General features: G+C 38.3%; 3 protein-coding genes across 3 annotated transcripts; 2 read left to right on the top strand and 1 right to left on the bottom strand.

The window, feature by feature from the left end:
- Positions 1-216: 216 nt before the first annotated feature.
- LDX57_006942 (carotenoid oxygenase family protein) lies at positions 217-2,145 on the bottom strand (the record flags this gene model as incomplete). Its single annotated transcript, XM_046088663.1, has 6 exons — positions 217-498; positions 565-1,374; positions 1,442-1,543; positions 1,629-1,669; positions 1,726-2,029; positions 2,089-2,145. The coding sequence occupies 6 exons, from the start codon at positions 2,143-2,145 to the stop codon at positions 217-219; spliced, it is 1,596 nt and encodes a 531-aa protein (XP_045944633.1).
- Positions 2,146-3,069: 924 nt separating this feature from the next.
- On the top strand, positions 3,070-3,807 carry LDX57_006941 (uncharacterized protein; the record flags this gene model as incomplete). Its single annotated transcript, XM_046088662.1, has 1 exon — positions 3,070-3,807. The coding sequence occupies one exon, from the start codon at positions 3,070-3,072 to the stop codon at positions 3,805-3,807; it is 738 nt and encodes a 245-aa protein (XP_045944632.1).
- Positions 3,808-12,063: 8,256 nt separating this feature from the next.
- LDX57_006940 (uncharacterized protein) lies at positions 12,064-12,477 on the top strand (the record flags this gene model as incomplete). The annotated part of the gene is made up of 2 exons (XM_046088661.1): positions 12,064-12,231; positions 12,292-12,477. 2 exons carry the CDS (start codon positions 12,064-12,066, stop codon positions 12,475-12,477), a joined length of 354 nt encoding a protein of 117 aa, XP_045944631.1.
- Between the last annotated feature and the right edge of the window lie 615 nt (positions 12,478-13,092).

Raw genomic sequence — 13,092 nt, 5'->3', positions numbered from 1 at the left:
AAAGTGTTAACGGCATGGTCGACGGTTATACGAAGCCAGTTCGGGTTACACCATCTTCTGGACCTGTCGGTTCATCCGTAGGGGGTTATCGTCTAGCACTGCACTGCCTCTTGATTCCATTATTTAGATTTGGGATTCCCAATGCGCTAAAGGCTACCAGTAGGGGATATGATTCCTAGAACAACGTACCCTTTGAAGCGCTCAAAGACTCCTCTCCTATTCGCAAAAAGGATAATGTGTACCATGAAAACCAAAGCCCACTGCTGCAGCACAATCAGCGCGTCCTACTTCCGTCATGTCACACGCATTGAGGCACAAAATGTAGCTTGTTCCTGTGTCGCCATTCAGAACAATGCTGAGCAGGTACCCGGCATCCTCGGCGGCATTCGTACCGTCCGGCACAAAGATAGCTTCGCCCGGAGTATGGTGGTTCTGGCTCCAGATTAGGACCCTTTGCGTTTCCAGATCAACCTTGGCAATGCCATCAAAAAAGGATGACTGGAAAGATGGGACGCTCAGCTCTGAATGATATCCCATAGCCCATCACGGAATCGAGTGGCTTACCTTTCCCCGGTTGACGACGTTGTACACATATCGCGCCGGCTTGGTGGCAACACAGTGGTTGATGGTGGGCAGGTCTCCAACCCCTTCGCCTTCAATTTTCAGCAGTATGTCTGCTGGGGGTATATTTGTATCGTTGGTAGGTAACTCGGCCCGGGAGTCCTTGGGCACGCTGGGCAGGCGATAGCGGACCAAACTGGGACGCGATGCTTCACTGCCGAAGTATTTCCCCACGTCACTACCGGCGGAAACCATCGATTCATAGTACCCTCGCCGGATCATTTCGTCGGTCGGATATTGAATGATGTCACAAATGACATCGACTGTTCCATCGCCGTTGTCGGTCTGCCATGCATTGATGGTATGGAAGCTGAAAAAGGCTGGACTCAAAAAGGCGGCCACGACCCCTTTGTTTTGTTTTCGGTCCACGACATACCAGCGCGTCTGAATGTTGGAGTCGAATCGCATAGCATCCACCATGTTTCTCTCCCACAGGATTCTGACGCCAGCTGCCGCAAAGGTACAGGGCCAGATGCACAGAATCACATAGTCGGCGCTCAGAAAGAAGGAGTGGAGGTAAGCCGGTTTGACGGTTGGCCCCGAGATAGTGGCAAGGATATCCGTCTGACCGGTAGCAGCCGCGGTTCGGAAAACTCTGTAGGTTGCGTATCTACCCAGGTCGAGATTGTAGTTGAACAAATCCCCAGTTGTAGGGTCGAGGGCGGCATGAGCACATGAAAGGGGTCCTCGCAACTCGGGGTGCAGAGTGTCCTGGCGAGTGACCCCCATGGGCTCCAGGGTATCCGGGTCGACCTGTTTAACTTAGAACGCCTGTTCCATAAGTTGAAGGATCCGATTTTCGCGAATATGGTGGTTTTACATGTTTGAGTATGTTGGCATCTGTCATAGTGGTCAGACTGCGGAATTGCCGCACTCCTGCCAATGCATCGGAGCTCGTAGGATGAGGTGTTACGCCCGGGATCTAGCTTGTTAGAACCGGCAAGGTGGCTGTAAGAGAGTTCTGTGTGGACAGAAGACGAGGTAGGTATTGAAGTTCCCAAACGTACATTTGCATGGACGGTGACCCCGGCATTGACGAGCCCCGGGTCTTTGGTATTGAACGAGGACGAAAGAAACCTTTGACCTTCTGGAAAATGCTCGCACATGGATCTCGGTTCTGGCCAAAGGTGATGCCCTCAAGAGTCCCCGAGTTCCGTGCTTCTTCGACCAGTCTATCCACTTGCCGTCGCGAGCTATACAACACCCTGCAGGTACCAGTAGGCTGCGTCACCATCTGAAAGCGATGCAGATGAGTGAACCCATCAAACCAATGACTGAGCTGGTACTTGCTCCCTGCCACTTTATATGTTCCGGGCCCTACTCGGTATAGTGTTCCCGCGACCTGCCAAGGGATCAAGCCGGTGACTGGTAATTCAACGGGCTCGCGACACTCGGCCGTGGCCTCGAACTGTACAAAACGAAGGAGGTTCAGCTTTCGGACCGAATAGCATCACGGGTCGAACATACGCCTGCATCATTAGGCCAGTCCATGCAAGGAGACTGGTGTTCACGGGCGGAGGCCATAGTGAACGCTGGGATAACGTATGCAACAAGGATTATTGGCGGAGACAAGGCGATCTTCGGGTCTGTTACCGCGAGAGTAGGAACGGCCTGCAAGCGACAGTCAAGGACCGTCTTATCTGATCTTGCCACATTTCCAGAACGATGGTTTGCCCAAAGACCATGTGACAGGCAAGTCGAGCTGACAGTGATGGGACAGAAAATGGCCGGAAACCCAACCCTGCAAGAGGGCTCCGGAGGTGCCCCCATTAGCCTTACGCATCGGCCAATTTCTGAAATTAGTTCTGCCTTACCTTCTTCCGCCGGCGACTTTTATGCGGTTCTATTCGTTGTGCTGCTGGTTAGAGAGGTCCGAATTCTTCAGTCTAGACAGGTTAGCTTCTAGTTAGATTGCTCAGAAGCATAGATAGAGCTGATGGCCTGTTCATTAGTGAACTCAACTCGGTCGAGTTCCGTTCCTGCAATGAGATTGTCGTTGAACGGAGAGGAAGCAAAATTTCCTTCTCATCTCACAAACCGGATCTCCCACGGCGAAGTCATAGGAAACTGTCGCCAATGGAGGGCCACAATTGCAGTCACGGCCGCGATTCCTTTTATCGGCAGTGGACTGATTCCCGTGTTGTTGTACTTCCTTCTCAGATACGTCGCTCGGCTGGAGCTACGGATAGGTAGGTAAGATGAAGCCCTTCCGCCTGGGTCATGGTTTGATGAGATCCTGGAAGAATTGCTTCAGTTCACTGTAGTGGCTGACCGAACTAAATCCGCTATAGTCCTTGCAATCATAGCTACCATACTAGGCGTCGGGAGTGTCCTGGCGTTGGTGCGCCGGACGCGGCGGCTTATTCGGCCCGACTCGACATGTCGCCCATCCGAAACAGCGCGATATCAAGTGAGTACCGGTCTCCTTCTTTTCCATGAGTACTACGCATGGCTCCTGACAGGCGAAAATTCCCGCAGCTCGACTACTTTCAATGGAACTTTCTGTTCGGATTCGTCTACATCGCCGCGCTGTTGGCTGTAGCCGTGGCCATTGCCCACCCCCGCGAGAACACTGCGGTCCTCCTGGTCAGTCTTCCTCTACCGCTCTTGGCTTTTCAGATTAGCAGTCAATTGGTGTTTGGATCAATGCTGGTCTGTCTGCGCGCCAAATATCCGTTTCGTGTTTCGTCGATGGCAAAAGGCGCCTTGGTTCGACCCGGGGTGTACACAATTATTGAAGACGTGGTCGCGGTTGATGGAGGCCACGGGGTACATTTCCGCCAGCTTATGAATGCTAGCTATATCTCCAACAAAGCGCTTCAGGCCCTTCTACAATGGATGGGCTGGGCCTGGGGCCTGTCGGGGCTGGGAGTGTCCATCTTGCTCCTCGCCCTGATTGGAAGCCTGGCGGACAAGGAAATATCATACGTCCTCGGTGTGTTTTTCACCAATCGCCCCTTCCTGAGAAAGGCCTGCGGTGTCGGGACTAGGACTCTAACTAGAGGTTCTAGGCTGGAGCGTACCATGGGTATGGGTGGCCGTTCTTACTGGGCTCACATGCTTCGTGGTGAAAAAGGCCCCGACCTCCCAGGTCACAGTGATTGCTTAGCAAAGCGAACCGTGTTCCTCATTTCTGGGGGTGCGGGGGATTCTACGGTCCTGTTGGTGAAGTCTAAAGAGCTTTGATTGGCTCTTTCTCGAGGGAGATAGTTCAAAATGTTGGAACATATGACAAAGGGGAACGTGAAGTCGCTATGCATTCTTTTCGCGGCATGACGCTTATGGAGGTGCCAGGTGGCTTCGTTAGGTCAATCCACTGTAAGCGCTAAATCCATAAAGCGGTTAACCACCCACCACATGTCAAAAAGGTACCTAGGGGTCCCTATATAAAACCTATCGATGGGTTGGGTAATGCCAAAGTCTAAGTACGAAGGACCGCTCCGAGGCAGATTCCGCGCAACTTCTACCTAGTCGTTGACTCTGGGCGGAAAGGCTTGACTAGATGGATGCATGGCAAATATCTATCTATCTATCTATCTATCCAACGAGAGATCTCTCCGTACGGATATTTCCGCCATGACAGCGCCCTGTGCGTATGCGGAGTACTTGGGCGTCACATTGACCTGTACAGACCCTGCACTGCGCTCCGATTGAAATGGCAGTGTGATTGGGCGACGAGCAAGGCTCTAGTGTCCGATGTAACGCTGTGACTCACTAGGCCATGGGATTGTTACATCGTGCCCTTGGCTCTCATCATGCCCATTCTCCAGTGAGGCTTGTCGAGTCTGTACATGGTGCATACAGCAGGGACCCTCGCGAAAGCGCCAGCTCGATGTTGCGGGGTGCTTGGACAACAGCGAGGGGAGACACTGCCTAATGCAAGCGACCAAGGACTCTCTTCCGAATCCCAGACCCTTCCCCGGTATAGTTCACGAATTGGCCTGTCCACGCGGCACGAATCAAAGGCATGGATGCAAAAACGAAACATAAATCACGCAAGTGAACGCAATACCCAGCCAATCGGTTCATGCATTGAATCCGAACACTCCACAATGTGCCCATCCTTTGCTAGCGGTGGCTATCGCTCTGAAGTCAGATGTCCCTTGTGTTCGGCTCTAAGATCCGTGTCGTCCAGGAATTGATAGAGGGACAGTTGGATTGCTTCCCGCCAGACTGGTTCTGGCGGAGAGAAATGCAAGAATCAAAACTCCCAACCCAAATAGCAGCAAAGATGTTGCCGGACACCCAGAGGTCCCCGGCGCTTACAATCGAAGAACGCGACCCTGGTCCCGCGGAGGAAAAGTAAAGGGAACAGGGTGTTGAGCGCACTGTCGTCTCGGAGAAGGTCTGTCTTACGGGAACCCCCCCAAAGCAAACCTTTATCCAGTTCCATCACTCCTTCCCGTGAAGGACTCCATGATTTAATCAAAGTTGCTGGAATAACAAGGATAACAGATCTTAGCTCCGCTTCCGGGTCATCATCCTCCAACTTCATCTCGTCCAGCTCGTCCCGTCTGATTGAACCTCAGTTTCGGTTGGCCTGTGAGGAATGCCACGTCCGCAAGGTTCGCTGTGAGCCGTCATTCACCGGATCTGGGAGCAGTTGCGAAGCATGCCGGGCCAATCAGCGGCGCTGTCTTTTTTCCCTCCGGAGCAAGATCGGACGACCCCGTAAACAGGCGTCATCCACCAACACCAAGACCGCGGGGCACAATACCATTAGTATGCCTGTTTCTAGTGGGTGTCCACCGAGTATGGCAGACCTAATACTAATACTAGGTTCTACCATACCCCCCCCCCCCCCCCAAACTCAGTCAATTCTTTATATTTTCGAATATAAATTGTTCTAGTGAATGCTACTTTCTTAGAGTTTCTGCCTGTATAGTTTTTTTTTTTCACTTTTATAGTCCGGCTAGGCCGAAAAAGGCAGGTGAATTTTACTAGGGGAACTTTTTGTTGGGGTATGCCAAGCCGGCAGAAAGGCGGGTAGCCTGACCGCCACCCACCCTAGGGTGTCAACATTGATGCCTGAGGCAGCGATGAATGCCTGGTTTATAAGGCAGAACTTAAAAAAAACTATTTATATATATGGTGAATATATATGGTGAATATATATAGTGAATATATATAGTGAATATATGTAGTGAATATATAGAATGATAAACATATATAGTGAATATGTCTAATTATATATAGTAAATTGAGCTAGTAGTAGTATATATATATATATAATTTAGATAACTAGAACTCTAGTAGAGACAACTGGTTTCTAATTAGTTAAGCTATAGTTAAATCAACTGATTTTTAATTATTTAAGCGCTAATTAAGCCAATTGGCTAGTTGAAGCAACTAATTAGTTAAAACAACTAGATCTTAATTATTTAAGCTTTAATTGAGACAACTGGCTCTAGTTGAGGCAACTGGTTTCTAATTATTTAAGCTTTGATTGAGACAACTGGCTAGTTGAGACAACTGGCTTAAAGGATCAACTAGCTCTAGTGAATGCCCTGGCTCTACTAGAGGCAACTGGTTTTTAATTATTTAAGCTCTAATCAGGGCAACTGGTTTGAAAAGGATCAACTGATTTCTAAATATTTAAGCTCTAGTTAAGGCAACTGGCTTGAAATAGATCAACTGGCTTTAGTTAAGTTGACTGGCTTTAGTTAAGCTGATTGGTTTTAGTTGAGGCAACTGATTCTAAATATTTAAGCTTGAATTAAGACAACTAATTCTATCTCACAGGCCGTGGGGAAAGATATGTGATTTGCATTTAGAATGCCGAACAAGACGGCCTGTGATTGGTTGCTCAATTGACAACACAATATGATTTTCTTTTAATTTGTTATATGATTTTCATTTAGTTTTTATGCTCAGATTTCATCCAAAATTAGATATGGTATTGGTTAGGTATTTATTTATAATTATTTAAAAATTGAGACCGATCCATCGTGAAATGTATTTGTAAAAGTCAGTTTTCTATAAAAAATTATTTTGTTGGGATGTTGATCGGAACAACAACTTATCTATAAATCGATATATATATGTTTATCCTTTCAAACACTCCAAGATAAAAGCAGATTTATTTCCAATTTTCATTTTGTATTAAAATTATTATTATTTGTTTACGCCAATTGATCTAGCTATCATAAAACATCAAGTCCTTGCATAGGGTTATTTACCATTTATTTATATCAATACGGTTAATTTTTCTTTGAAACAGATCATCTGCTAGAAATATTGCATTATAATTAAAAAATATAATTAATATCAATATTATTACATAATTAAACGCGTTTATAATATCAATTCGATTTATATTTAATTACAAATCCATCATTATCTGTCGATCGATCATCAGGTATATTCATTTTTCAAAAAATTGCATTTTATCATTTGCTACGTGAGATCGTCGTAAATAATATATTATAAAATAATCGAAATCGTTTAAATATATCGGATTTTCAACACATCGCATAAGATCTATTATATAATTTCGATTAATTTATATATGAATCCGCGAAAATCGCCAATAATAAATTGCAAATATCAATATTCGATTTTTTCATTTTATATTAAATGATATGCCTAATCATCATAATATCATAATAAATTTTTAATTTATATGTTTGTCAATCCAATAATATTTATATTGACCCAATCATGCATTATAAACGTTTGTATTATTTATTTAATCTATTTTTAAAACGATTTGTTCGTGTGATAGATTTGGGAAACCATTAATGGTTAAGATTCCTGATTATCAATTTGCATAAACAATATAAAAAATAATAATAGAAATATCAATGTCTTAACATTTAATTTATAAACGGTTATTTCATTAACATTATTGTATTATTTGTTTAATATCAAATTTTTAAACATATTATTCGCATTGATTAATATTCATTGCATGTAATCAGCTTGTTATAATCAAATCTAAATATTTATTTCAAAATCTAAATTTAACCATAACATTTTTTGCATTACCATAAATCGTGTTATTTTAATCATTCGCGACAAAATCAAAAAATAATTTTCGGTATTCTGTTATCGATTGTGATTTTAATTTTATATTGTTATAATACATATAAACACATTTTTATATTTATATTTTCATTATTTTTAATTCAATAATTTGATGCAAAATTTTAAATATCGTTATTTTAACAAATTCATTATTTATTTAATTATCGGATCGGTTTCAACGTTTTTATTTTATCATTCAAATGTGGATTTAAATTTAGATTGCGTGATCAATGTTTATAATTATTATTATTGTTTACATTATCCGAAAATTATCCCGTATAAGAAATTAATTTATTTGTAAAAAACTTGCGTGTGAACAATGAACGCGAAAATCTGTTATTATAATTAAATATATTTATAATGTTATTGACATTTATATATGTTTATAATAATTAATATGAAAACACGATTTCGACATTTGATTAGATCGTGACAAATCAAATTAAAAAATCATTATATTGGACTGTTTGCTAATATTTACGCACGAATTATTTTATCGTTATTTACAATTGATGCATTTTTCATTCAATTGGATCGTTAAACGCCGTAACGTTTTTTTTTTTGATTTTAGACATAACGATATTGCGTATTAAATCGTAAAAAACGATATTTTTCAAATATATGGTTTATCCAATCATTCGGAATTACAGATTCGCGTTAATAATATCGCATGTTTAAATAATTTTTTGCGTTTTTCGGACAATTTAAATCTCGATTTACATGATCTCGATTTTTTACAATGTTTGTTCAATCGCATCAAAATTGTTAAAAAAAAATCTTTGTCATAAATAATAAAAATGTTTTGGAAATCGTGCCGGGTGAGAAATATGTGTTAATAAAAAATTAAAATATATATTTATACGAATTAAAAATCAGTCCGTTTTTATTCAATTCGAGAAATCCGGCCATGTTTGAAATATTAAAATCATTAATGTACTTTATACCATTATTCGCGTATGATTTTAATATTTCAGATTATATATTACCATTGGAAATTTTGTTGGCATAATAATTTATTAATATAGATTGATAATTTAACAATAAATTATTTTAATTATTTCGGCCAATCGATTGCAATAAACTCATAAATAAGATTAGGTCATTAAACAATTGCATTATTGATTTAAACGATATTTTAATATATTATTGATAAATGGGCTCCATTTTTTAAATAACGTTAAATTTCTTTGGGTTATATCCCATGTCGGCATATTTTACAAATAATCACAAATAATGTTTTTACTTGAAAAATGATATGAAACAATCTGTAACAATTTCATACATTCATTTAATTATTCTGATTTGGTCTCTGCATTCTTTGAATTTGTTTTAATCTTTCCAAAAAGGATTTTTAAACTAAGTTGCATGATATGTACAATGCATGATATCTGGAAAATAGATATATTGTAAAGAGCCTGAAATTGAACTATTTTTTAAATGTTTTTGATTATTGTGTTGTTATTTGATGCATTATTAATTGTGATTAATAATATTTAATTGATAATATTATGTTTCTGAAAAATTCGAATAACAATTTTATTTGATTGAATCTCAATATATAATCTCTATATATGTTCAAATTTAAAAAAAATCTCACAATAATTTCAGTCTTGATCAAGAAAATATTCAGTGATTGTTATAAATGTCTAATCAAAAAAAAATCCAACAATCTAATGCAATAGAAAAATAATTTTTAAACAAAAGTTTATTAAAAATATTTTGCTGTTGTTTTTGGACTTCATTATCTAAAAACTGTCTTATATTGCGGATGGATAGAATATTAAGCTTTGAATTAACAAATTTAATATATTATAATAGTTTTTTCAACTTCAAATATTCAATAATGCGAAATGAAAGACGGATAATTGTAATAAATTTAAAGATTTTCTTTTAAAAAATGATTTGACTGAATTCTGTGTTTGTTGATTGACGTAATTGAATAAAAATAAAAAATATTAATATATAATATAGATTAGATCTAGAAATAAACTTATCATTTTTTGTAATAAATGATTGATGTTTTGCTTTGTAATCTTTTGTTATTTAATATAGATTACATTGATAAAATAGATCTTTATTGATGATAAATTAATACAATTAATCTTTGAATAAATAATTATGTTTTGACAGTGTTTACATATAATCTTAGACTCATTAATCTTGATATTTGCAATTTGATTAAATGATATTCAAATATTAGACTTTTTGAAATTATTATTTTAGTAAACAGAATTCTGAAGTTTTTTTTTAATGTTGAATTTAATTATTAATTATCATTTGACAAAATGTTTTTGTGATTTGTTCATTGTTCAATCATTTTTATTGTTGTTATAAAATATATAAATCTGTTGACAGAATTTGCAAACAATGTGTGTAAGTGAATCGAGTGCATGAAAATATTGAAACAGAAAAAGAAATTCAAAAAAAGGGTTGATTATATTGTAATTTAATTACTTATTGCGTTTAAAAAATCATCTGATTGTAAAATATCTGAATTAATAAATGAATTAATATATTAAAACACTGTATATTGATTCGAGAATGTTTGAAAATGAGATATAATAAATATAAGATTAAATAAAAATAATAAAATAATTAGATTTATAAATAAAAACCTTACAGAGAATTCAACTATAAAATAAAAACGAGATTATAAACAAATATTGGCGTGATCTCAATGTGTTAAAAATAATATTCAATATTAATTGAATATAAATGAATAGAAGTGAATATTTGTTAATTAATCTATCTAATATCCAATCGATATCGGATAATATTGAAAAATCTTTGCGATTTATATTGAATATTAAACGATTATTTCGCGATCATTTAAATTAAAAAAAATGTTTAAATCCGCAAATTAGAAATTTCAAATATAAATTGCGCTTTATTTTTATATATAAATATATTAAATAAAATAATTTTATGATGAGATAAAGCCCTCGCAAATCTATAAATATTATTTTGAATATCAAAATTGTAATATTTATAAATTCGGATATAAAATCAAAACTTTGTAAGAAAACATATTACATTATTTGTGTATTAAATATATATTTCTATCTAACAATCATTTATCAATTAATAATTGTAAAATTACAAGCAATAATAATACGCTTGTTATTTAAATAAAATATATATTGTTACATTAACAATATTAATTTATAAATACAATATTATATTTTATTATTTTCAATGACAAGTGAAAAAAATAATAAATGAATATCGTTATAATTAAACATGTAAACTTTCAGTTGTAAGATATTAATTAATTAGTTTTATAACTATCATCTGATTGTTTAGAATAGAATAAATTAATGAATTTGATGCTAATGCAGATATTTGTACAATATCCATCGATATTGTCTGATGTCTGTTAGATATCGTATATACGATAACGATATTGGAAAAAATCAATATTGTATCGGTTGCCGACTATGATAATGAAAAAATGTTGATGTCGTACGACCTGCCGCAGCCTAGGTGTGGTAGACTCTAGTATTAGGAAATATTTAATATTATCGATAAAAAATGCATAATTTATGTAGTTATAGATTTTGACATATATATTATGTTTGTAATTTAAATTGAGACCTTGGATTCAGGCTGGATCATCCAACTTTAATCTGGATCCAACATTGGATTGGAATCTTCGATCCAAAACCCAATCCAGCCCGGGTTGGGTCTGGGTTGGATCCGGATTATGTTGGGTTGTGCGGAAGTCTAGTAATTTGACTTTTGAAGGAACTTGAATATAGTCCATTTTTTTTGATGAAAGAGATTTATAAAGTCTCTAGATTGAATATAAATGTCAAGAATTATTAGCTTCGTCAAGCCTTGAAGATGTGTCACCAGTGATTATTTCATTGCAATATTTGATTTGTTTGTGTATTTGCAATAATGCAGTCATGTTATTGTCTGCCTTGGGCTCATTGCATAAAATTAGGCTGGAGAATTATTGTTGGCAACTCAACAGCTTTAACACGAACTACTGGTGCAAAAGAGAGTGATGTAATAATTTCCCATGGGATTCAACGGTTGACAGGCGCCGCGAGAGGAAATGTCAGCTTTGCATGGGTCAAAGGTAGATGGCCACGTAACAAGGTGCGGGGTTACCAATCACTGGTCTCCTCCTTTCCTCTTTGGAGAGTATACAAAGATACCAAGTAAAGCAGCCATACGAATTCCAAAGCCACCCTCCAGCTTACCTCGTTATCACAATGGAGAGGCAGAATCATAATCTCAAGCTGTATTTAAGTGGGTCCTATGTTCCTACTGAGTAAACACTCGCTTTAAGCCCCACAACCGATTTCCCCTACTTATGAAGAAATGGAGGATACTTTCTCTCGTTTTCCAGGCTTCCAGCCTAACCCGTCTCTCTCTGCAACTGAGGAATTTTCTCGTCTAGCACATCATATGAATTGGAGTACTGGTTCCAAAAAGTACAGAAAAGAAAAGGTCAAATTCGCAAGCACTGAGTTTGAACGTTATTATCATATTGGCAATAAACTTCAAAACTACCGAGCTCTTTGTCAGGAATTGCGGGTCGAGGGGCCTCTAACTAGCGTCACACAGTGTCGAAAGGTATGTTTCTCCTCATCTCAAATTATAAACTACCCAAACGTATGGAACTGAATAATAAAGGCTCTTGCTAAAGTGCATGTCAACATATTTGACCTGATCGATTCTCGTCGCACAGGAGCGGCCGTTCAAAGATTTCCTAACCAAGCTGCGCTCAGGAAGTACACCAAAGACACCGAAAAGATATTCCCAAAGCAAGCGGCCAAAGCAGACGGCTTTCTCAAGGAACTACTGCGCAGAATCTTGTGATTGACTTACGAAGCTGGTTCTTTGAACGTGATAATAGAAGAACCTTACTTCCTGGCTAGAAGCTTACGGCTGGATTGTACTTCAGATTCCAGAATGTTCTCTCATTTGTGCTCTCTCATTCATATAATGTGCTAGACGAGAATACTCATTAGTTGCAGAGAATGGATTAACTTGGAGCCTACTGTCTTCTCATAGTTCGACTCTTAGATGGAATACCAAATACTACAGTCGGTGATGATGATGGTAATTCATACGCTGACCCCTCGCCTTAAATAATATACAGGGTATCACTATCTCTAATCTCTATGTACATTCCTTCACCGTAAACTATTACTTTAAATAGCTAAATTCGCCTTAACACTTTTGCTTCGACAAGGGTCATCGTATTAGGACTCTTCAGCCCGGTTAAAAAGTAGATGCCCAACGTGTAACATTAAGATTCTGGTTCGTGATTTTAATTCGTTCCTATTATGCCTAGATAAAACGCACAAGCGCTTAGACCCCTTAGAAAATACGAAAGAGGGCTACTGCATTGTCGATTGGATATCAACCCACATTTATTGGGGTGACAGCGGGGTAGTTTTTCGGCGCAGATCAAACATCCTACACGCATGA

The sequence above is a fragment of the Aspergillus melleus genome (genome assembly GCF_016097325.1).
Source record: "Aspergillus melleus strain CBS 546.65 chromosome Unknown contig4, whole genome shotgun sequence".
NCBI lineage: Eukaryota > Fungi > Ascomycota > Eurotiomycetes > Eurotiales > Aspergillaceae > Aspergillus > Aspergillus melleus.
The sequence above is the reverse complement of the archived record's forward strand: the minus strand, read 5'-3'. Positions and strand labels throughout refer to the sequence as shown.